Source organism: Dama dama, chromosome 5 (genome assembly GCF_033118175.1).
Source record: "Dama dama isolate Ldn47 chromosome 5, ASM3311817v1, whole genome shotgun sequence".
NCBI lineage: Eukaryota > Metazoa > Chordata > Mammalia > Artiodactyla > Cervidae > Dama > Dama dama.
The window spans coordinates 94,223,095-94,249,549 of record NC_083685.1 but is presented as its reverse complement, the minus strand read 5'-3'; the positions used below and the strand labels follow the sequence as shown (position 1 = coordinate 94,249,549).

The following is a 26,455-nucleotide window of genomic DNA, read 5'->3' as shown; positions in this document are numbered from 1 at the left end:
CAAAAATGACACACCAGCTGGAAAACCAGACCCCCCCCCACCCCCGCCCCAGAAGGAAGAGCCCCAGGGCTCGTACCTTGACTCTCCAAAGAATACCCTAATTATCTGTGTAACTGAATAGAATCATGCATTCTATTATGCTTATTGGGGTATGACCACAGACCTATTGATAATTGTCCATTGTTAACTACCTAGGCTTAAGGCAAATGAATCAGGGGTTAACTTTGATTGTATCTTTCTTCTCCTTTGTTCAGGCTAATTTCAGGGAATTTGAGGAGGTGGCTTTGAGCTTGTACACTTGGGTTTTCACAAAAACTGGTCTGGGTCCTTGGCTAAGAGGAGACTCTGCCTGAAGGTGTAATAAACTGCACTCCACTATCTGCATTGTCTTTCTGAGTGAATTTGTTTCCCTGAATGTGTGGCTACTAACAGCTGGACTGTAAAGGGGATGTCAGTGACCTGCAGGCAAGGGCTTTCTCTTCATTTTCCAAAGTAATTCTGAGAAGCATCATTTTAAAAGTTTTACTTGATCTTTGTCTGAAGTTATTAAACAACTAATTTATGGTAGGGCCCACATGGGGTCTCATTGACAAGATGGCTTGTTATGTTGACCTCATAAACAAAGAATAAAAATCACAATGATCTGTGAGACTGACCAAATTGCCCTAATAGTTTCCTGTTATCTCACTGGCACCTATCTTCTCAAAGCTGCAAAACCACCAGATTCCAGACCTCTGGCTACGTGACCATCCCTTCAGAGAATTTTTCATTGGTGGGGTGTAAGAAGGACTCCATCAGAAAGGGAGGATGTTGGTTCTCCTTAAGAGCCAGTCACCCTCTCTTTTCCCTCTGTTAAATTTCCTTTTCTTACCTGACTGCCCGGCTCACTCTCTTTTTTCTCTGCACTCGCCTTACAATCTATTGTGGTTTTTTTTAAAAACCCAAACCCTGCTTTAAATAATACTCTGTCCTCTCAGGTCAAAACTCAAAATTCTCACTCCTCTGCTAAAAGAAGCTTTTCATTATTGAATATAGATTCTTACTTACATTATCTTCAGCAAAGGTTCACATTATTCTCTTAACCTTTTCTCCTCTCATTTATTTTCATGACTCTTTTGTCTTTTTGACCTGACCTGAACCTCAAGTGAACTTTTTATTTTCTTTGCTACAATAGTTTAGTTTGTGTTTACCTGAGAACTAACTCATAGCTGGTGTCCTAAAACTTATTCCCTCAGGTATGGGGAAGGAAGCCAGAGTCTAGTTACCAGCCTCACTCTTCAAGTGTATCTCTCTCTGCTTACTTATTTGGAATTGATCAACACACCTTATGGGCTTTCCCAATGGCTCAGCAGGTTCACTTACCATAAAGTCCTCTAGTTTCATCCATGGTCTCACAAATGGCAGAATTACTTTCTTGTTTTAAGTGCTGAATAGTAGTCCATTGTATGTGTATACACATTTAAAAAGTTCATTCATCTGTTGATGGACCTTTGGGCTAATTCCAAATCTTGGCTATTGTGAATAGTGCTGCAATAAATATGGGGATGCAGATATCACTTTCAGGTCCTGAATTCACTTCCTTTGGATGTATAGCTAATAGTATATAATGGTTCCAATTTCTCCACATCTTCTCCAACATTTGTTATCTTTTAAAGAAATAGCATCCATCTCAACACACCTGTGGTTTTATCTCAGTATAGTTCGATCTGCATTTCCTTGGTGATTAGTGATGTTGAGCACCTTTTCATATATGTAGCAGCCATTTGCATGTCTTCTTTGGAGAAATATCTCTTCAAGTCCTTGGCCCATTTTTTAGTAGGGTGATTTGTTTTTTAAATATTTATCTGACTGCGCCAGGTCTTAGTTGTGGGTCCTTTCAGCTGTGGCATGTGAAGTCAGTGGCTGCATATGGGGTCTTGACCAGGTACCCAGCACAGAACCCCTGCATTGGGAGCATGAAGCCTTAGCCCATGGGCCACCAGGGAAGTCCAGGATTATTCATTTTTTGATTTTGAGTTGTAGAAGATTCTTATAAATTCTGTACATTTACTCCTTGTAAAGATGATGATTTGCACACATTTTCTTCTTTCTGTTAGGTAGTTAGAATAGGGAAAAAGAGTCCAAAATGGCGGTGGCTAAAAGACCTGGAAGGGAAAGCCCGCGAAAATAGAACAAAGGAAAGTCCAAGGACCAGAGTGAGAACCTCAGGTAAAACAAACAACACTCCTGCCTAAGCTCAATTTACATAAGGCAGGCCCAGGGACAGAGAAACATATAAAAAGAGGAGCCAAAGCCCTCTTCTCCCCTTTTATCTCTCTCTCCCCCGCGCGATGGGGCGATCTTCTCTTCGTGTCTTTGGAGCGACGTGCCCTCATGCCTGGAAGATGGATTTTCCTGCTATCATCTAAATAAATAGAGCTGTAACACTGAGCTGTAACACTGATTTATTCAAGAGCTATAACACGGTCCGTTCGAGACCTGAGAGCTATAACATGGTCTGTCCTCCGAGAGCTGTGGCCCGCCAAGGGGCTTTAATGTCCATCACTCCAAATTTCTGTTGTGACGAGACAAAGAACCGAGGAACATACACTCGCGTGACATTTCCATGATGCCTTTTTACTCTATTGATGGTTTTACTTCCTGTGCAGAAGCTTTAGTTTGAGATAGAATCAGAATGAATAAACCCATGGGTTATTTCCACTTGATCACATTATATGATCTTTTAAATTTGCAGTTGAATTCAGTTTGCTAATATTTTGTTGACAATTTTGCATCTATATTTATCAGGGATGTTGGCATTCAGTTTTCTTTCTTGTAGTGTCCTTCTCTGGTCTTGAAATCAGAGTAATGATAGCCTCATGAAAGGAGTTTTGAAGTGCTTCCGCCTCTTCAGTTTTTCAGAAGGATAGGTGTTAATTCTTCCTTATTAAGTTTTGGTGGAATTTACCTGTGAAACCATCTAGTTTTTCTTGTGTGAGTTTTTGCCAATTGTGTCTTTCAAGAAATTAGTATTTTTCACTGAGGTTATCAAATTTGTGGGCATAGAGTTATTCATGGCATCCTGTTATTGTCCTTTTAATGTCCAGGGGATCTGCAATGATGTTTCTCTCAATTAGTAAATTGTGTCCTTTTTTTTTTTTTTTTTTTGTTAGCTTGTCTAGGGGGTTACCATTTTTACAGATCTCTTTAATAAAGTCAGTTTTTATTTCATTGATTTTCTCTAGATTTCTTATTTTCAATTTCATTGACATCTAAGTTTTATTATTTATTTTTTCTGCATATGTCAAACTTAGCTTGCCCTTCTTTTTCTAGTTTCCTAAGGTGAAAGCTTAGATTATTGATTTTAGATCTTTCTTCTTTTCTAACATAAGCATTCAGTACTTTAAGCTTCTCTTGAAGTTCTGTCTTTGATACATTGTGCTTTATTTATTTCAAAATACTTTAAAATTTATCTTGAGCTATTTTCTTGGACAGACAAGGCAATGGCACCCCACTCCAGTACTCTTGCCTGGAAAATCCCATGGACGGAGGAGCCTAGTAGGCTACAGTCCATGAGGTCACTAAGAGTTGGACATGACTGAGCAACTTCACTTTCACTTTTCACTTCCATGCATTGGAGAAGGAAATGGCCACCCACTCCAGTGTTCTTACCTGGAGAATCCCAGGGACGGGGGAGCCTGGAGGGCTGACGTCTGTGGAGTCACACAGAGTCGGATACGACTGAAGTGACTTAGCAGCAGAAGCAGCATCTTCTTTGACTCCTGTGTTATCTAGAAATGTGTGTTTAATTGCCAAATATTTGGGGATTTTCTAGCTATCTTTTGGTTGTTGATTTCTAGTTTAATTCCTCTGTAGTCTGTGAACAGACATTGTTGGACACATATCCTTTAAAATTTTTGAAGTGTGTATTGTGACTTAGAATATGGTAAACCTTGGTAAATATTCCATATGAACTTGGGAAAAATGTATAATCTGCTGTTGTTGGATGAAGTAGTCTTTAGATGCCTGTTGTATCCAGCTGGTCGATGATATTGATCAAGTTCAGCTGTGTTCCTACTGATTTTATGCCTGCTGGATCTGTTCATTTCTGGAGGGATGTTGAGGGAGGGGTGTTGAAGTCTCCAGTTATAAGAGTGGATTCATCTACTTTTCCTTGCAGTTTTTTGCCTCACACATTTTGATGCCCTTTTGTTGGGTGCATACATGTTAAGATTGTTATGACCCTTTACCATTATGTAATGCCTCTCTTTATCCCTGATAACTTTCCTTGCTCAGAACCTCATGTATTTTGAAGATAATTTTTGTTGAAAGAAAAGTATGCATACAATAAAATGCACCCTTTTAAGTGTATTGCTCAAAGAGTTTTGACAAATATAAGCACTCAGGTGACCTCAATTCTGGTCCAAATCTAGAATGTTTGTCACCCCACTGTTCCGTTCTGATCCTTAGCAATCAGTCATCTATCCTCTGACCCAGTCATCTACTGATCTGTTTTCTATCACTATAGATTAGATTGTCTGTTTTTGAATTTCATATAAATGAAAATGATATAGTATATCCTCCCTTGTATTTTTTTGTGGTCTTTTGATCAATATAATGTTTTGAGATACATCCATACAGTTGTGTTGGTAATGTGTTCTTTTTGATTTCTGAGTAACTCTTACAAATAATGCTACTATGAATATTTTTGTATATGTCTTTTCTTGCATATGTGTACACATTTCTTTTGGGTTCCCTGGAAGCTCAGTTGGTAAAGAATTTGCTGCAATACAGGAGACCTGGTTTGATTGGCTCAGGAAGATGCACTGGGGAAGGGAACAGCTACCCACTCCAGTATTCTGGTCTGGAGAATTCCATGGACTCTGTAGTCCATGGGGTCACAAAGAGTTGGAAACAACTTTCACTTCACTTCTTTTGGGTAAATACCTAGCAGTAAAATTGTTCATAGGTTTAGTAGCTCGGTCGTGTCTGACTTTTGCAACCCCATGGACTGTAGCCTGCCAAGCTCCTCTGTCCATGGGATTCTCCAAGCAAGAATACTGGAATGGGTTGCCATTTCCTCCTCCAGGGGATCTTCCCAACCCAGGGATCAAACCTGGGTGTCCTGCATTGCAGGCAGACTCTTTACCAACTGAGCAACCAGGAAACAGATGTTCTAATAGTAGATATTACCAAAGGTATTTCCAAAGCAATCATACCAAATACACACTTAGAAGCAGTGTCTGAGAGTTTGGTATCTTCACATCTTTACCAACAATCATATTGACAATATTTTTTGATTAGTTACTACGGTGAGTGCTTAGTGGTCTTTCTTTTCTGTACTTCTCTGATATCTAGTGAAGTTGAGTATCTTTTCATATGCTTACTGGTCATTCATATATTCTCTTTTGTAAAACATCTGTTCAAACCTTTAGTTAATATTTCTGTTCAGTTCAGTTCAGTCACTCAGTCATGTCCAATTCTTTGTGACCCCATGGACTGCAGCACGCCAGGCTTCCCTGTCCATCACCAACTGCCAGAGCTTGCTCAAACTCATGTCCATTGAGTCGGTGATGCAATCCAAAGGTTTCATCCTCTGTTGTCCCCTTCTCCTCCTGCCTTCAATTCTTCAATCTTTCAAAAGCATCAGGGTCTTTTCCAATGAGTCAGTTTTTCTCATCAGGTGGCCAAAGTATTGGAGTTTCAGCTTCAGCATCAGCCCTTCCAGTGAATATTCAGGACTGATTTCCTTTAGGATGGACTGGTTGGATCTCCTTTCAGTCCAAGGGACTCTCAAGAATCTTCTCCAACACCACAGCTCAAAAGCATCAATTCTTTGGCGCTCAGTTTTCTTTATAGTCCAACTCTCATATCCATACATAACTACTGGAAAAACCATAGCTTTGACTAGACGGACCTTTGTTAGCAAAGTAATGTCTTTGCTTTCTAATATGCTGTCTAGGTTGGTCATATCTTTTCTTCCAAGGAGCAAGCGTCTTTTAATTTCATGGCTGCAGTCACCATCTGCAATGATTTTGATGCCCACCCCCTCCCCCCACATAAAATCTGTCACTGTTTCCATTGCTTCCCCATCTATTTGCCATGAAGTGATGGGATCAGATGCCATGATCTTAGTTTTCTGAATGTTGAGTTTTAAGCCAACTTTTTCACTCTCCTCTTTCACTTTCAGCAAGAGGCTCTTTAGTTCTTCTTCACTTTCTGCCATAAAAGTGGTGTCATCTGAGTATATGAGGTTATTGATATTTCTCCTGGCAATCTTGATTCCAGCTTGTGCTTCACCCAGCCCGGCATTTTGTTTGATGTACTCTGCATATAAGTTAAATAAGCTGGGTGACAATATACAGTCTTGACATACTCTTTTCCCGATTTGGAACTAGTCTGTTGTTCCATGGGGTTCTCAATGGAAAAGAACTGACTCATTGGAAAAGACCCTGATGCTTTTGAAAGACTGAAGGCAGGAGGAGAAGGAGACAACAGAGGATGAGATGGTTGGATGGTATCACCGACTTGATGGACGTGAGTTTGAGCAAGCTCTGGGAGTTGGTGATGGACAGGGAAGCCTGGCATGCTACAGTCCATGGGGTTGCAAAGAGTTGGACATGACTGAGCGACTGAACTGAACTGAACTGTTGTTCCATGTCCAGTTCTAACTGTTCTAATGTCCAGAACCAGTCTGTTGTTTCATCTCCAGTTCTAATATTTCTGTTAAATTTTCCTTTTCTTATTGATTTATAGGAGTTCTTTATTCTGGATATAATAATTTTAAAACTGTTCTAGATTACCATGTATGTTATATGTGTTGTAAATATATTGTTGCATTTTCACTCTTAATGGTATTTTTTGATGACAGAATTTAAAAAAATTAAATGCAATCCTTTTTTAAGCAATATATCCCTTTATATTGCTAGTGTCATAGTGTTTTTAATTACTTTGTAAAAAAATTTTTTCTTTCTCCCAGTCCTGATGATATTCTATGTTATATATTGGCTTTATTGTTATACTGTGAAATTCTTACTTTAGATCCACAGTGTGCCTACAAATGATTTTTCTGTTTGGTATGAAGTAGTTATATCTCAAATATTTGGAAAGTAGGCAATACATTTCTAAATAGCCTATAGTTCAAATAGGAAATCATAAGGACAATTAGAAAATATTCTGAATTAAGATGAAAGGACAGTATATCAAAATTAGTAGGATGCAGCTAAAGCAGTGTTGAAGGAAAATTTATAAAACTTCTCAGCAAATTGGGAATAGAAGAAAATGTTCTCAACTTGATGGAAGAGCAACTTCTAAAAAAATGATAGCTAACATCATAGTTAAGGTAAAACATTGAGTCGTTTTCTCCTTAAGATCAGGAACAAAGTAAAAACGTTTGCTCTCACTACTCTTATTCAGTATTTTACTGGAAGTCCTAGGAAGTGAGAAAGGGTAAGAAAAAGAAGTAAAAAGTATGCAGATTGGAAACTAAGAAAAGAAACCATCTCTCTTTGTAGACAACATGATTATGTATGTAGAAAATCCCAAATAGTTTCCAGTAACTAATTTAACTTATTAAACTAGTTTAAATTATTAAACTTAGTTTAATAATATCATAGGTACAAGGTCAATATATTTAAAAATTATGTTTTTGCATATTAATATATGGGGCTTCCCTGGTGGCTCAATGGTGAAGTATACGCCTACCAATGTAGGATATGCAGTTCCCTGGGTGCATATAAAATACTATTAACATATTTATGTTTATATCAACTAGCAATGAACAAGTATAAAGTTTAAAAAAGCCTTTAAATTACCCTTTATGATAGCATCCAGCTATTAAATAGTTGTGCTCAGTCACTCAGTCATGTCTAACTCTTTGTGACCCCATGAACTATAGCCTCCCAGGCTCCTCTCTCCATGGAATTTTCCAGACAAGAATACTGGAGTGGGTTGCCATTTCCTCCTCCAGTGGTTAGATCCTTAGGTATGAATCTTACACAATATATACAAGACCTATGTGGAAAATCACAAAACACTGATTAAAGAAATAATAAAGGTCTAAAGAAGTGAATAGACAGAATGTGTTCATGAATTTGAAGGCTTAATATTCTTATGAAATTGACTGTTTCAAAACTCAGCCAAGTTTAGACACAATTCAAATCAACACACCAACAGGATCTTGGGGGTACAAATTGACAATCATGTTGTTAAATGTATATATAAAGACAAAGTAATTAAAAAGCAAATTTGACTTTGGAAACAAAGAACAAATGGAATCATGTTGTCTGATTTCTAGACTTACTATTAAGATAAATAATCAGGAAATTGTGGTATTAGTGAAAATGTAGAAATATGGATCAGAATAGAAAATGTAGAATAGCATATAGAGTCCAAAAATAGATCTACTCATGTATCATCCATTGATTTTTTTAAATTGCAGTACAGTTGTTGTACAATATTATTCAAGTTTCAGGTGTACAATATATTGATTTGCAATTTTCAGTTGTCCATTGATTTCTGACAAAGACATATAGAAAATTCAGTGGAAAGTAGTTTTTTCAACCAATGGTGCTGAAAAAGTTGAATTTCCATTTGAAAAATAAAGTGTCTCAATCCATACCTCACATTCTCAACAACAAATTACTCCAGATAGATCATCCATCTAAATGTCTTGTATGAGTACTGAGAAAATTCCCATGACAGTGTTTCGTGAAGTCAGAGAAGTCCCAGAACAGAGAGCTTGGAGGAGAAGGTGAGGAGCCATCAGGTTGCATCTACTAAGTTAGCTGAAGCTGGTGCAGAGTTGGTTACTGTAACTGTGGCTGGAATAGTGGATGAAGCTGAGAGAACTAAAAATGTGCACAAGAAGTGCCCCATGTAGGTCTTCAGGGAAGAGTCCTTCTACCAGGGGATGCAACAGTGGTTTCTCATTGAATTGGAAATTCAGCCAACCACCTGGACATTTAAAAAAATGATTATTGGACTTATTTCTTTTTTTAAAGTTGAGGTGCAGTTAACATAATATTGTATTAGTTTCTAATATATAACAACTGTGGTTGTTACATGAACTGACAGGGTTGCCATTCTGCCTGGGATGGCATTATTAATTACCAAGGGAAAACTAGGCTGCTGTACACAATTGGAGCAGACAGGCCTATGTTTGAAATTCTTGAAAATTCTTTGAGAACCCCTTTGTATTTTCATGTACCATAATAAATGTTAATGAAACTATAACAACCTAATAAAGCAAGACAAACGAAGAGGCATGTTCCCTAGGAATGAAGGTTTGCATTATACCAGCATGTGAAGGGCCCCATAAAGCTTCAGTGGTGGCTCAGTGGTAAAGAAACTGCCTGCCAATGCAGGAGATGTGGGTTTGACCCCTGGGTCATGAAGATTCCCTGGAGAAGGAATTGGCTACCCACTCCAGTATTCTTGTCTGGGAAATCCCATGGACAGACAAGCCTGGCAGGCCACACAGTCCATGGGGTTGCAAAGAGTCGGACACAACTCAGCAACTAAACAGCAACAACTAAGGCGTCTGTACAGCTGAGATGATGGCCAAGGAGAAAATGGAATCAGTAGTAAAAAAAAAAAGAGTTATAAATGTTTTATGGCCTTGTAGTCAATTTCGGGACTACAGAGATAATCAGAGACCCAGAGATAATCAGACACATATGGAGATTACCAGAGACCATGGTGGGCAGGTTGCTATTAAGTTTTTCCTAGGGAGGTGAGGAGCTAGACATAACTCATTGGAATGAAAACCTAGGTTTCTTTTCTATTTCGAAGAGAAGAAGAATTGAACATATTCAGGGAGAGTTTAACTTTTCTCTTATTCTTGTACTTTATATATATATATATATATATATATATATATATATATATATATATATATATATATATATATATATATATATATATGTATATATATATATCTGCACATGTTTGGCTCATAGAAGTCTAATCTTTCTTAACTCTCCTCTGTGGTGTGTTTATAGGGAAGTGGATGGTAGTGAGAGATTTACTACCCTGAAAATCTTTCCAAAAATATGCATCACATTGCTCAAAGACCACCAAACACTTCTTTTTGCCATGGAATAAGCCTCCTAAATTCCTAAGCTATTTTAGGATATTCACAGTTTTGTTCCTGCCTATTTTAATGGTTTCTCCAATCATCCTTCTTCATCTCCAAAACGTAAGCTCCAACCCACATCCTACTATCTGTTCCCATTAAGCATCCATATATGAGCTTCTCACCATCTCTACATTCCCTAAGTATAGACAGGTGTGCTCAGTGATTGTAATCAGCCACTGCTCCTGGACCCTGAGAACTTTTGTCCCAAAGTGTGAAAGTCGCTCAGCTGTGTCTGACTTTTTGCGACCCCATGGACTATACAGTCCATGGAATTCTCCAGGCCAGAATACTGAGTGGGTAGCCTTTCCCTTCTCCAGGGGATCTTCCCAACCCAGGGAACGAACCCAGGTCTCCCACATTGCAGGCAGGGTCTTTACCAGCTGAGCCACAAGGGAAGCCCTTTGTCCCAAAGAGGTCCTGGGTAATTGCTTTCTCCTTAATGAGTTCCTCCAGGATCCAGACTCCTCTGGGATCCAGGGCCCCTTAGGCCCAAAGATAAAGAATGGGAGATGTGAGAAGGGAGGTTAAAGACACAGGTCATAACTACAGAGGCTGATATCTCACATGCCTTTGTGAATAGAGGGGAGCAGAATCTCAGGTCAGGGTCCTGGAGTCACCTTCACACAATGGGTAAGTTGGGCAGAGGGTGAATAAACTAATCCCTTAGGGTCTTTCAATCTGAAGGTCTTGATTTCCCAGGTTGTGTGATGTTCTGCAGGAGAGTTTTTCAGGTATGATAACCCTCTTCTTTTCCACCTCTCTTCCTCCCCAAACTATCCCACATCCTAGAAATATTTTTATTACTATTTATCAGTTAGAGGGCTTCCCAGGTGGTGCTAGTGGTAAAGATTCCACTGCCAATGCAGGAGATGTATGAGATCTGAGTTCAATCCCTGGGTCAGGAAGATCCCTTGGAGTTCAATCCCAGGGCATGGCAAGCCACTCTAGTATTCCTGCCTGGAGAATCCCATGGACAGAGGAGCCTGGTGGGCTACAGCCCATAGGGTCACAAAGAGTAGGACATGGCTGAAGCGACTTGGCACACACACACCAGTTAGAATCTAGTTTTTCATTAATGATAGCATTTATAAATATTACTTACTGTGTAAAGTACTTTCACAAGATTGCACAATTTCAGCATAATACCTCTGGAGGTAGGTATTGATACAAAAGTTCTGAGCATCTTATTTTATTTCCTAAAAGTTTATTTTTATTTACTTTTTTTGGCCATGTCACAAGGCATGTGGGATCCCAGTTACCTGATCAGAGACTGAATCCATGCCCCCTGAAGTAGAAGCTGGAGTCTTAACCACTGGACAGCCAGAGATATCCACTTGTTTTATTTTAGAATCACCCGGGAGCTTTAAAAAACTGCACAGGCTTGCTCTCAGAAGTTGTGATTAAATTTTTCTGAGACTGCCCAGTAACCTTATTTATTAAAGCTTGATGTATTCTTATTACTTGTTGTGTAGTCCATGGACCACAGCATGGGCATTATCTGCTAACTAAAAATGTAGAAATGGGCTACAGAATCAGATCAGGGTTTCCCAGGTTGTGTGGTGTTGCAGAGGAGAGTTTTTCAAGTATGGTGCACTTAGTCACTCAGTTGTGCTCAACTCTTTGCAACCCCATGGACTGTAGCCTGCCAGGCTTCTCTGTCCACAGGGATTCCAGGCAGGAGTACCAGAGTGGCTTGCCATGCCCTCCTCCAAGGGGATCTTCTCAATCCAGGGATTGAACCCAGATTTCCCGCATTGCAGGCGGATTCTTTACCATCTGAGCCACCAGGGAAACCCTTCAAGTATGGTAACTCTCCTCTTTTCCCCCTCTCTGCTCCCCACCCCCCAACCAAACTTTGAGAATTTGAGAATTTTTTGTTAATGTTTACCCATTCGATCTATTTTCATTAATGATAACATTCTTATGTATTACCATATCACTGATTCCCACAATATTGTGTAATTTCTGCAGACTGACAACTCTTGGGGTGGCATTGATGCCATACTTCTGAACCCTGGCTTTATTTTAGAATCACCTTGGAGCTTTAAAAACTTTGTATGTGCTTCCTCTCAAAGATTGTGGTTACATTTTTCTGAAGCATCCAGCAATCCTAATTTTTAAACCATCATGTATTCTTGCTACTTACTATGTGGACTGTGAAATGGGCATTACCTGGGTGCTAATTTAAAATGCAGAAACAGGTCAACTATTTCTAAATCAATGTTTCACCAGCACTCCCAAGAGATTTTCATGGATATTAAATTTTAGAAGTGCTGCCTTAGATTTCCTTATGTGCAGTCCAGGCTGCAAACTACTGACTTAACGAGTATAGAATGTGACAGGCTTATGGCAACATTAGTGACAACATCCCCAGGTCCTGTCTCTGGTTTGTGATTGCTGGTCACACTCTTGATACAAGAGTAAGGTCCTGCTCATTTACCTGGGAAACAAAATTCTGAGAAACCAGGTGTATGATTTTCCCTCAGTGTTTCTTCTCACTATGATGCCAGTAACTATGGTGTTGCTATTTAATCACTAAGTTGTATCCAACTCTTTGCAACCCCATGGACTGTAGCCCCCCAGGCTCCTCTGACCATAAGATTCTCCAGGCAAGAATACTGGAGTGGGTTGCCATTTCCTTCTCCAAGGGATCTTTCTGACCCAGGTATCAAACTTGCTTCTCCTGCCTTGGAAGGCAGGTTCTTTACCACTGTTCAGTTCAGTCACTCAGTTGTGTCCAACTCTTTGCGACCACATGGACTGCACCATGCCAGGCTTCCCTGTCCATCACCAACTCCTGGAGCCTATTCAAACTCATGTCCATTGAGTCAGTGATGTCATCCAACCATCTCATCATCTGTTGTCCTCTTCTCCTCCTGCCTTCAAGCTTTTCCAGCATCTGGGGCTTTTCAAATGAGTCAGTTCTTTGCATCAGGTGGTCAAAGTATTGGAGTTTCAGCTTCAGCATCGGTCCTTCCAATGAATACTCAGGATTGATCTCCTTTAAGATAGACTAAGAAAAAAATGCAAAAAGAAATGGAAAAATGCAAAATGGTTGTCTGAGGAGGCCTTACAAATTGCTGTGAAAAGAAAAGAAGCGAAAGACAAAGGAGAAAAGGAAAGATATACCCATTTGAATGCAGAGTTCCAAAGAATAGCAAGGAGAGATAAGAAAACCTTCCTCAATGATCAATGCAAAGAAATAGAGGAAAACAATAGAATGGGAAAGACTAGAGATCTCTTTAGCACTGAGGCACCAGGAAAGTCTGCCAGTACCAACCAATGTCCTGGTGTAGAACCTGTTGACATGGCTAGATCAACCAGCCCCAAGGGGATAAAGAATGGATGAGTAAGAAAGGAGATTAATATGTAGGATGTGTTGACAGATTGGATTTTGAGGATAAAAGAAAGGAGGGAATAAGAGAAAACTCTCATGTTTTCATCTGGAGCTCCTGAAACTCTTTTCTGGGGATATGGGAGGAGGGAGGGAATTTGGAGTGGGGCCGGGGGCTGGTCATGAACTTCAGTGATCTGTTAATCTGAAAATGTATACATTTGTTGTTGCTGTTGTTTAGCTGCTAAGTTGTGTCTGAGTCATTTGTGACTCCGTGGACTGTAGCCTGCCAGGCTCCACTGTCCATGGGATTTACCAGGCAAGAATGCTGGAGTGGGTTGCCATTTCCTCCGCCAGGGGATCTTCCTGACCCAGGGATTGAACCTGTGTCTCTTGTGTCTCCTGTATTGGCAGGCAGATTCTTTACCACTGAGCCACCTGGGAAGCCCTGAGAAATCTACATGTGAATTTTAAGTGGTAAGCAAAGCCATTCAGTACATGAATTTTTCTTGGTGGTTTATGTACCACTGTTATAAGAGAACTGCATTCAGGGAAAAGCCCCTGAGCATCAACATGTGAGATACTGACAAAGCAAGAGCCAATTGCAGTTTGTGAGGATGTCCGGCTAGGCACGATGAAAACCACCACATTTTGTGTCTCAGAAATTAATGGACAACAGTATATTAGAAAATTTGAAATATTGTTGCACATTAAAAAGAAGTGAAGAAAGTCATTTCTGATCATAGATTCTGATTATAGAGATTTGTAGTACTGTAGAGATTATAATGACTGTGATGAGAATGATATAAAATATTTTTTTGCAGAACACCTAACACATGTTTCTGTCATAGAAATATTGTTTATTTTGAAATTCAGGTTTTTGTGGACACTGCTATTTCTTCCTAAATATACTAGAGACGGAGCATGACAGGAAGGAATCAAACTATTGTCTCAGAGTTCCTCCTCCTGGGACTGCCTATCGAGTCAGAACATCAAAACCTGTTCTACGCCCTGTTCCTGACCATGTATGTTACCACCGTCGTGGGGAACCTTCTCATCATCGTCCTCATTTGCCTGGACCCCCACCTCCACACACCCATGTATTTGTTTCTCAGTCACCTGTCTTTCTCTGACCTCTGCTTCTCCTCTGTCACGATGCCCAAATTGCTTCAGGACATGCAGAGCCAAGACTTGTCCATCCCCTATGCTGGCTGCTTGACACAAATGTACTTCTTCCTGTTTTGTGGAGACTTGGAGAGCTTCCTCCTTGTGGCCATGGCCTATGACCGCTACGTGGCCATCTGCTTCCCCCTGCACTACACCACCATCATGAGCCCCAGGCTCTGTCTCTTCCTGGTGGTGCTGTCCTGGGTGCTGACCACGTTTCATGCCATGTTGCACACCCTGCTCATGGCCAGGCTGCACTTTTGCGACGACAATGTGATCCCCCACTTTTTCTGTGACATGTCTGCTCTGCTGAAGCTGTCCTGCTCTGACACTCGAGTTAATGAGCTGGTGATATTTATCACGGGAGGGCTCATTCTTGTGATCCCTTTTCTACTCATCATCACGTCGTATGGTCGAATTGTGTCCTCCATCCTCAAGGTCCCTTCTGCGAGGGGTATCTGCAAGGCCTTCTCCACCTGTGGCTCCCACCTCACTGTGGTGTCCCTGTTTTATGGGGCAGTTATTGGTCTCTACTTATGCCCATCAGCTAGTAATTCTACTGTTAAGGAGACTGTGATGTCTATGATGTACACTGTGGTGACCCCCATGTTGAACCCCTTCATCTACAGCCTGAGGAACAGAGACATGAAAGGAGCTCTGGGAAGAGTCTTTTGGAAAAAGAAAACCCCCTTCTCTCTGTGATGCTAAAGATGGGATTTCTACACAACTTTTTGCAGCAGGTATATTGATATTAATGTTGGGATATTAACCCAGACTTCTTTTTTCAATGATCTTTTTGTTAAAATTTCATAGTAAGATATTGTCCAGTAAGTAAAAGAGATATGGTGGAGGTAGGTAGTAGGACCTGGAAAGGGGATGTCATTGAACTACTAGCAGAATCTTGCTTATTTTTTCTCTCCAGGTTACTCTAAGAAGCATTATTTTTAAACTTCCAACTAATCTTTGTATCCCCACCCCACCTTTTTTCTTTACTGTTTCCGGTGTTTTATTTACTGATAAAATAAACTCTACTGTTTACTGAGCATTTACTCATTTACTGTGGAGACACCCTCTCCCTTCTGCCCTTGACCCACCACCTTGGACAGAAATTCCATGAATGAAGAGACTGAAACTACAGAACCTGGGCCCACAGAAGCCTACTAATATTTACTGAACCAACCCCCCATTTGAAAATATGGAAATGAAGAGAGTGTTAGTTGCTCAGTTGGGCCCAACTCTTTACGACCCCATGGACCGTAGCCAGCAGGCTCCTCTGCCCGTGGAGTTCTCCAGGCAAGAAAATTGGAGTGGGCTGCTGCCATTTCTTCCTCCAGGGGATCTTTTCTACCCAGGGACTGAACCTGGATCTTTTGTGTCTCCTGCACTGCAGGGGGATTCTTTACCATCTGAGCCACCAGGGAAGCCCTGAAAATATGGAGGAGACTAAAGAAATAGCATAGCTGTGATAGCTGGTTAAATAACACTAATGGGATGAGCTGCCTCCTTGGCCGACTGCGTGCCACTACGGCAGCAAATTCTTGGGCCAGTGGTCCCTTCCTAAAGCTGGCCCTTGCGGTTGTGTGAGAACACCATCCAGACCATGCCATGCTCCCAGGAAGGCCACTTAGAACCCAGGTCAGCCACACTAAAGAGGTGGAGAGGGGAGCCCCTTCTTCAGTATCTGTGTCCCTTTCTGTAACAGTTAATTTAACATGTTTTTTTTTTTTTTTAAAAAAACATAACCAAAACCATGCTTTAAATAATACTCTGTCCTCAAGGTCAGGCTGGTCCAAGTGCAGTGGTGTTTACAATTAACTGATCACAGCCAGTCACAGACTTCTTTGTTGAGGAGGAAATGGCAACCCACTCCTGTATTTTTGCCTAGAGAATCCCATGGACAGAGGAGTCTGGCCAGCTACAGTCCATGGGGTCGCAAAAAGTCAGACACAACTTAGTGACTAATACTAATGCTATACTTGAGTTCAATACTACTTAAAATTCAAAATTCTCACTCCTCTGGTTACCTCTGCTAAACTGGACTTTTAATTGTTGAATATAGATATTTACTTATCTCTTCTTGAGCAAGGGTTTGCATTATTCTGTCTCTTAACCTCTCCTCTGATATATTTTCATGTCTACATTGTCTTCTTGACCTGCCCTGAACTCAAGTGCTCTTTCTATCTCCTTTGCTACAATAGTTTAGTTTGTCTTTGTTGTAGTTGTTTAGTTGCTAAGTCGTGTCCAATTCTTTGCTACCCCGTGGACTTTAGCTCACCAGGCTCCTCTGCCATGCCGTAGGGCAACTAAGCCCATGTAGCACAACTACTTAGGCCTGTGCACCAGGAGCCTATGCTCTGCAACAAGAGAGGCCACTGCAATGAGAAGCCCACCCACCACAACTACAGAGGAGCCCCTGTTCGCGGCAACTACAGAAAAGCCCATGCACAGCAACGAAGACCCAGCACAGCCATAAAAAAAAGTTAATTATGGCATTGTGGCCATAGATAACTGCAGCATAAGGAAGAGCTGGAGTCTAGGAGGTATTCTGACATCTGGGGAGTATTAGAGATGATGCAGGTGACAGGTGCCAGTATCGTTTTCCCACAGAGGTAAGAAGGCAGAAGTACTTCAGTGGGATTCACACTGGGTTTTCTTTTCTTTCTTGCCTTGAGGAAGAATTGAATATGATCAGGGAGTGTTTCTTTTGTCTCTTATTCTAGTACTTTCTGTATAAATGCATATGGTTGTGTCATATAGGTAACGACTCCTAGTTAGCTGCAGGTCATTTATGGGAAATCGTGTTTTACTGAGAGATTTTGCAATCTTGAGAATGTTTCCAAAATATGTGTCTTGTGACTTGCCTGATGGTTCAGTGGTGAAGACTCTGAGTTTACACTTAAAGGGGTGCAGGTTAGACCCCTGGTCCAGGAATTAAGATTCCACATGCTGCCCAGCATGGCTGAAAACCAAAATGTCTTTCTAGGCACTTTACTCAAACTCACTGAAGGCTTCTTGTTGCCACAGAAAGCAGGCTGCTACACTCAGATATTTTAGGATAGTCACAGTATGGCCTCACCAAACATCCTTTTTTATTTTCCACCTGTGGGCTCCAACCACAAAGGTTTGCTGTCCATTCCCTAAACAGGCAGGGGTTAAGCTTTCCTGTATGAGCTCTGCATCCCCAATTTCCCTCAAAGTATAGTCAGGTGTGATCAGTGATTGTAATCAGTCACTGCTCCTGGACCCTGAGAGCATTTGTCCTATAGAGGTCCTGGGCAATTGCTTTGTCTTTAATAAATCCCTCCAGGATCCAGGCTCCTCTGGGATCCAGGGCCCATTAGACCTGAGGATGTGCAGAATGGGAGATGGAAAAGGGAGGTTTCAGACACAGGTGATGACTACATGCTTTAGGGTGATATTTTACATGCTTTAGTGAATAAAGGGGAGCAGGATCTCAGGTCAGGGTCCTGGAGTCACCCTCACACACTGGGTAAGTTGGGCAGAGGGTGAATGAGCTAATCCCTTTGAAACCTTCCAACCTGAGGGTCTTGGTTTCCCAGGTTGTATGATATTCTGCAGGAGAGTTTTTCAGGTATAGTAATGCTCCTCTTTTCCACCTCTCTCCCTCCTAAAATTTCACTACATTTGAGAAATGTTTATTGATATTCTACCAGGTATAATCTGCTTTCATTAATGACAACATTCTTGTGTGTTACTCACTGTATTTTTATTCCCACGTTATTGAATAATTTCAGCATACTGACAGCTCATTCTAGGCATTAATATCATAGTTCTGAACATTTATTTGATATTAGAATAACTTTGGAGCTTTAGAACATTTTGTATGGATGTTACACAGCAGAAATTAACACAATATTGTGAAGCACATGTGTTGTTCTTCAGCCACAAAGTCGTGTCCGACTCCTCATGATGCCATGGAGTTAAGCAACGATGATCCAATAAAAAAGTGTGGTTAAATATATCTGAGGACTTCAGTAATTTTTATTTTTAAAATGTATCAAGTATCCTTGCTACTCACTGTGTAGTCCATGGACTGTGGCATGGGTATTAGCTGGGTGCTAATTGAAGTGCAGAAGCATTATGCCATAATAATGTTACTAGTACTTAGCAAAAAAGTGCAGGAGCAGACCTACTGTGTCAAAATCAGGGTTTCCCGGAACTCCCAGGGGATTTTCATGGATGATTAAATTTTAGATCCACTGCAATATGTTGCTTATGTGAAGTCCAGGCTGAGAACTACTATTCTAACGGGTGTAGAGTGTGAGAGGCTTATGGCATCATCAGTAATAACATCCCCAAGTCCTGTCTCTGCTTTGTGATCCGCAGTCACATGCTTGGCACAAGACTTGGGACCTGCTCACTTGCCAGGGAAAAAACTTCTGAGAAAATTATGATTTTCTTCAATGATTCTTCTCACTGTGATATCAGTACCTATGTCCATGTGTAAAACCTGTTGACATGGCTGGATCAACCCACATCAAGGAGTGAAATTCCGGATGTTGGATTCGGTTATGTCTTTCATGAAGGAGCTTCCTACATCTGTTGATGCTTCTCCTTTGCTTTTTTGGTCAGCTTTGAGGCACACTGTGTTGGATAAATCAGGATTCTTGAAAGAAAATAAACCAGTTGGAGAGTGCCTCTATATCTATATTTATATTATCTATATAGATAAATATCTCTATATCCTCTGTGATCATGAAGAGAATAGTGTATCTGGTGTGGGGACATTTTCCATGGGGACCAATTACATCCATGAATTCAGTAATACAGTGTCAAATTCAGTGCCAAAGCGGTAGCACTAGGAGTTGAGTCTAGTACTTCTTATTCTGGGAGGATTCAGTAGGACCAGACAGCAAACTCCTAATTTAGAAGGAGCTGGCTATCTTTCAAGTTGGAAGAATGCATGTTTCAGCTGGAAGCACAACCAATGAGTGTTATGACACATCGGCTACGTTCAGACACTCTACCAGCTGCAAGCACTGCTGTAGTCATGACGGCAGACATGGCCTGTCCGACAGGTACTTTACCATTCAGCAGGGAAGAAAGCTATAAACAGTGTCATCAAAGGATACTGAAGGAGAAGGGTTTAATCGTGGAAGCAGGGAGATGAGTTAGGAGGCCGTTCCAGTGATAGAGAAAGGACATGACATCAGCCAGATCAAGTGTACTGAGGTGGCTAATGGGAGTGTCTGAGGGTAGGAGAATCTGTAGGACTTGCCCACAGATAGGAAGCTGATAATGACCAAAGACGGGAATGAAAGAATACTTGCAGGTTGTGGAGCACCTGGATTCCCTTTTACTGAGAAATATGGGACATTAGAAGAGGAGGGAATTGGGGGAAGGGCAAAGATACATCATGAATTTCTTTGCTGCAAACAAGGGGGTGACGTCCCCAACAATTAGGCCACTGAGTATACTCTTTCATAGATTACAGACACATTTGCAAGTAAAGCTTAAATAACCATCAAGTCATTGGAGGAGATGTTTTTCCTCCTGGTATGTATAGAATTACAAGGGGACCATGCTTAGGGAAAAGCCCAGGAGCACCAATCAACTTGAAGATATTGACAAAACAGAAGTCAACTACAGTTAGTAGGGGGTATGAGGAAAAACCAATACATCCTGTGTCTCAGGACTTAGTGGATAAGAGTGTGCTTTATAAAATCTGGAATATTACTACATTTTAAAACAAAGTAAGAAAATAAATGATTTCTAATCATAGAGATTCTGATTATAGAGAATTGGAGTCCTGTCAAGATTGTAGTTATTGTGATGAGAATGATATAAAGTATTTTTGCAGAGCATCTAGTGGCCCATATATCTATGCTCAATTTGAAATTCAAGTTTTCATGGGCATTGTTATTTCTTCCTAAGGACACTGGAGACAGAGCATGACAGGAAGGAATCAAACTACTATCTCAGAGTTCCTCCTGTTGGGACTGCCCATCGAGTCGGAGCATCGAAACCTGTTCTATGTCCTGTTCCTGGCCATGTATGTTACCACCGTCCTGGGGAACCTTCTCATCATCATCCTCATTTGCCTGGACCCCCACCTCCACACACCCATGTATTTGTTTCTCAGTAACCTGTCTTTCTCTGACCTCTGCTTCTCCTCTGTCACAATGCCCAAATTGCTACAGGACATGCAGAGCCAAGACCCGTCCATCTCTTATCCTGGCTGCCTGATACAAATGTACTTCTTCCTGTTCTTTGGAGACCTGGAGGACTTCCTCCTTGTGGCCATGGCCTATGACCGCTACGTGGCCATCTGCTTCCCCCTGCACTACACCACCGTCATGAGCCCCAGGCTCTGTCTCTTCCTGGTGGTGCTGTCCTGGATACTGACCACGTTTCATGCCATGTTGCACACCCTGCTCATGGCCAGGCTGCACTTTTGTGCAGACAATGTGATCCCCCACTTTTTCTGTGACATGTCTGCTCTGCTGAAGCTGTCCTGCTCTGACACTCGAGTTAATGAGCTGGTGATATTTATCATGGGAGGGCTCGTTCTTGTGATCCCTTTTCTACTCATCATCATGTCCTACGCTCGAATCGTGTCCTCCATCCTCAAGGTCCCTTCTGCGAGGGGTATCCGCAAGGCCTTCTCTACCTGTGGCTCCCACCTCACTGTGGTGTCCCTGTTTTACGGGACAGTTATTGGTCTCTACTTATGCCCATCAGCTAGTAATTCTACTGTTAAGGAGACTGTGATGGCTATGATGTACACTGTGGTGACCCCCATGTTGAACCCCTTCATCTACAGCCTGAGGAACAGAGACATGAAGGGAGCTCTGGGAAGAGTCCTTTGTAGGAAAAAAGCTCCCTTTTCTTTGTGATGGTCAAGTTGGGATGTTTGCATAATTTTATGTGGTTCGTATATTGGTATTAATATGGGAATATTAACCCAGACTTCTTTTCTCAATGATCTTTTTGTTAAAATTCCATAGTAAGATATTGCCCAGTAAGTAAAGGAGATAGGGTGGAGGTCTATAGTAGGACTTGGAAAGGGGATGTCAGTGATCTACTAGCAGAATCTTCGTCAACTTTTTCTCCAGGTTACTCTAAGAAGCCTCATTTTTAAACTTCCATAATTTTTGTATCCCCCATTTTTTCTTTACTGTTTCCAGGGTTTTATTTACTGATAAAATAAACTCTCCTGTTGACTGAATATTTACTCATTTGCTGTGGAGACACCCTAACCATTCTGCCCTTGACCCCACCACCTTGAACAGACATTGCATGAATGAAGACATTGAAACTACAGAACCTGGGACCACAGCAGCCTACTGATATTTACTGAACCAGACAACCCCCGAGGTCCCATTTGACAATTCGGAAGTGAGGAAAGTGTTAGTTGGTCAGCCGTATCCAGCTCTTTGCAACCCATGGACTGTAGCCAGCAGGCTCCTCTGCCCGTGGAATTCACCAGGCAAGAATACTGGAGTGGGTTGCCATTTCTTCCTCTAGGAGGTCTTTTCGACCCAGGGATACAACCTGGATCTCTTGTATCTCCTGCATTGCAGGGGGATTCTTTACCATCGGAGCCATCAGGGAAGCCCTGAAAATATGGAGGAGACTAAAAGAAACAGCATAGCTGTGATCGCTTGTAAAATGACATTAATGTGGGTTACGCTGCCTCCTTGCCCCACTACGTGCTGCTATGGCAACAAATTCTTGGGTCAGATATCCCTTCCTGAAGCTTGCCTTTCCGGTTGTGTGAGGCCACCATCCAGGCCATACTATGGTCTTAGAAAGGCCACTTAGAACCCAGGTCTGCCACATACAAAGGTGGAGTGAGCCCTTTCTTCTGTATGTGTCCCTTTTTTAAACAATTTAATTTGTGTGTGTGTGTGTAAAAAATAACCAAAGCCATGCTCTAAATAATAGTCTGTCCTCAAGGTCAATATTTTAAAACTCAAAATTCTCACTCCCCTGCTTACCTCTGCTAAACTAGACCTTTCATTGATGAATATAGATATTACTTATCTCTTCATGAGAAAAGGTTTGCATTATTCTGTCATTAACCTTGTCTCCTCTGATTTATTTTCATGTCTCCAATGTCTTCTTGACCTGCCCTGACCCTCAAGTGAGCTTTCTATCTCCTTTGCTACAATAGTTTCATTTGTCTTTGCTGTTGTTTAGTTGCCAAGTCATGTCTGACTCTGCAGGGACCCCATGGCCTTTAGCTCACCAGGCACCTCTCTCATGCCCATGTGCCACGATTACTTAAGCTTGTGAGCCAAGAGCCGGGGCTTTGAAACAAGAGAGGCCACCGCAATGAGAAGAGAATGCACCACCACTACAGAGGAGCCCCATTCACCGCAACTATAGAAAAGCCCACACGCAGCGACAAAGACAGAGCGCAGCCAAGAAAAGTCAGTTATGGCTTTGTGGCCGTATATGACTTCAGCGTAAGGAAGAGCTGGAGTTAGGAGGTGTTCTGATACCACTGGGGAGTTTTAGAGACAATGGAAGTGGCAGGTGTCAGTAATGTTTTCCCACAGAAGTAATCAGTGTATTTCAGTGGGATTCAAACTGGGTTTTCTTTTCTATCTTTGCTTGAGGAAAAATGGAATATGATCGGGGAGAGTTTCTCTTGTCTCTTATTCCAGTACTTTCTATATATCTGCATACAGTTGTGTCATAGATATCGACTCCTTGTTAGCGTCAGGTGGTTTATGGGAAATGGTGTTTTACTGAGAGATTTTGCCACCCTCAGAATCTTTCCAAAATATGTGTCTTGGGGACTTCCCTGGTGTTCCCATGGTTAAGACTCTTTGCTTCCACGTCACAGGGCAAGGGTTTGATCGCTGGTCAAGGGACGAAGATCCCACATGCTGCCCAACAAGGCCCAAAAAGCAAAAAAAATGTGTCTGTTTCTTGATACTTTACTCAAACCACTGAAGGCTTCTTGTTGACCACAGAAAAGAGCCTGTTACACTCCTCAGGTTTTTTAGGATATTCACAGTATGTCTTCACCAACCATCCTCTTTTACTTTCCACCTGCGGGCTCCAACCACAAAGGCCTCCTAAAGAGGCAGCGTTTAAGCTTTCCTGCATGAGTTCTGCATCCTCAATTTCCCTCAAAGTATAGTCAGGTGTGATCAGTGATTGTAATCAGTCATTGCTCCTGGACCGTGAGAGCATTTGTGCTAGAGAGGTCCTGGACAATTGCTTTGTCTTTAATAAATCTCTCCAGGACCCAGACTCCTCTGGGATCCAGGGCCCCTTAGGCCCGAGGATGTGCAGAATGGGAGATAGAGAAGGGAGTTTTCAGACACAGGTGATGACTACAGAGGGTGATATTTTTCATACTTTAGTGAATAAAGGGGAGCAGGATCTCGGGTCATGGTCCTGGAGTCACCCTCACACACTGGGTAAGTTGGGCAGAGGGTGAATGAGCTAATCCCTTTAAAACCTTCCAACCTGAGGGTCTTGGTTTCCCAGGTTGTATGATATTCTGCAGGAGAGATTTTCAGGTATGGTAATGCTCCTCTTTTCCACCTCTCTCCCTCCTAAAATTTCACTATGTTTCAGAAATGTTTATTAATATTCCACCAGTTATAATCTATTTTTAGTAATGCCTGCATTTTTGTGTATTTCTCAATGTGTTATTTATTCCCATGATATTAAATAATTTCAGCATACTGACAACTCAATGTAAGCATTAATGTCATAGTTCTCAACTCCTATGTTATGTTAGAATCACTTTGGAGCTTTAGAAAATTTTGTATGGATGTTGCTTAGCAGAAACTGACACAATATGGTGAAGCACATGTGTTGTTGTTCAGCCACAAAGTCGTGTCCGACTCCTCACGATGCCATGGACTTAAGCAACGATATTCCAATAAAAAAGTGTGGTTAAATATATCTGAGGACTTCAGTAATTTTTATTTTTAAAATGTATCAAGTATCCTTGCTACTCACTGTGTAGTCCATTGACTGTGGCATGGGCATTAACTGGGTGCTAATTGAAGTGCAGAAGCATTATGCCATAATAATGTTACTAGTACTTAGCAAAAAAGTGCAGGAGCAGACCTACTGTGTCAAAATCAGGGTTTCCCGGAACTCCCAGGGGATTTTCATGGATGATTAAATTTTAGATCCACTGCAATATGTTGCCTTATGTGAAGTCCAGGCTGAGAACTACTATTCTAATGGGTGTAGAGTGTGAGAGGCTTATGGCATCATCAGTAATAACATCCCCAAGTTCTGCCTCTGGTTTGTGATCTGCAGTCACATGCTTGGCACAAGACTTGGGACCTGCTCACTTGCCAGGGAAAAAACTTCTGAGAAAATTATGATTTTCTTCAATGATTCTTCTCACTGTGATATCAGTACCTATGTCCATGTGTAAAACCTGTTGACATGGCTGGATCAACCCACATCAAGGAGTGAAATTCCGGATGTTGGATTCGGTTATGTCTTTCATGAAGGAGCTTCCCACATCTGTTGATGCTTCTCCTTTGCTTTTTTGGTCAGCTTTGAGGCACACTGTGTTGGATAAATCAGGATTCTTGAAAAAAAAATAAACCAGTTGGAGAGTACATCTATACCTATTTATATTATCTATATAGATAAATATCTCTATATCCTCTGTGATCATGAAGAGAATAGTGTATCTGGTGTGGGGACATTTTCCATGGGGACCAATTACATCCATAAATTTGGTAATACAGTGTCAAATTCAGTGCCAAAGCGATAGCACTAGGAGTTGAGTCTAGTACTTCTTGTTCTGGGAGGATTCAGTAGGACCAGACAGCAAACTCCTAATTTAGAAGGAGCTGGCTATCTTTCAAGTTGGAAGAATGCATGTTTCAGCTGGAAGCACAACCATTGAGTGTTATGACACATCAGCTACGTCCAGACACTCTACCAGCTGCAAGCACTGCTGCAGTCTTGACGGCAGACATGGCCTGTCCAATAGGTAGTCTACCATTCTCCAGGGAAGAAAGCTATAAGCAGTGTGATCAAACGATACTGAAGGAGAAGGGTTCAATCGTGGAAGCAGGAAGACGAGTTAAGAGGCCATTCCAGTGATAGAGAAAGGACATGACATCAGCAAGATCAAGTGTACTGAGGTGGCTAATGGGAGTGTCTGAGGGTAGGAGAATCTGTAGGACTTGCCCACAGATAGGAAGCTGATAATGACCAAAGATGGGAATGAAAGAATACTTGCAGGTTGTGGAGCACCTGGATTCCCTTTTACTGAGAAATATGAGACATTAGAAGAGGAGGGAATTGGGGGAAGGGCAAAGAGACATCATGAGTTTCTTTGCTGCAAACGAGGGTGTAATGTCCCAGGGAAGATAACAGTTAGGCCACTGAGTATACTCTTTCATAGATTACAGAGACATTTGCAAGTAAAGCTTAAATAACCATCAAGCCATTGGAGTAGATGTTTTCCTTCCTGGTACATATAGAATTACAAGGGAACCATGTTTAGGGAAAAACCCAGGAGCACCAATCAACTTGAAGATATTGACAAAACAGAAGTCAACTACAGTTAGTAGGGGGTATGAGGAAAAACCAATAGATCCTGTGTCTCAGGACTTAGTGGATAATAGTGTGTTTTTAAAAATCTGGAATATTGCTACATTTTAAAGCAAAGTGAAGAGAATAAATGATTTCCAATCATGGAGATTCTGTTTATAGAGAACTGGAGTCCTGTGTAGATTTTAATTACTGTGATGAGAATGATATAAAGTATTTTTGCAGAGCATCTAGTGGCCCATGTATCATAGAAATATGCTCAATTTGAAATTCAAGTTTTCATGGGCATTGTTATTTCTTCCTAAGGACACTGGAGACAGAGC

General features: G+C 41.3%; 2 protein-coding genes across 2 annotated transcripts; both read left to right on the top strand.

The window, feature by feature from the left end:
- Positions 1-14,375: 14,375 nt before the first annotated feature.
- LOC133055938 (olfactory receptor-like protein DTMT) lies at positions 14,376-15,320 on the top strand. The gene has a single exon (XM_061141015.1). The coding sequence runs from the start codon at positions 14,376-14,378 to the stop codon at positions 15,318-15,320; it is 945 nt and encodes a 314-aa protein (XP_060996998.1).
- A 5,210-nt stretch (positions 15,321-20,530) lies between these two features.
- On the top strand, positions 20,531-21,475 carry LOC133055937 (olfactory receptor-like protein DTMT). Its single transcript, XM_061141014.1, has one exon. It carries the CDS (start codon positions 20,531-20,533, stop codon positions 21,473-21,475), a length of 945 nt encoding a protein of 314 aa, XP_060996997.1.
- Positions 21,476-26,455: the final 4,980 nt, after the last annotated feature.

What these genes read in the sequence shown, in the direction of transcription:
- LOC133055938 (XM_061141015.1), top strand. Translation starts at nt 14,376, where the DNA reads ATGACAGGAAGGAATCAAACTATTGTCTCAGAGTTCCTCCTCCTGGGA.
- LOC133055937 (XM_061141014.1), top strand. Translation starts at nt 20,531, where the DNA reads ATGACAGGAAGGAATCAAACTACTATCTCAGAGTTCCTCCTGTTGGGA.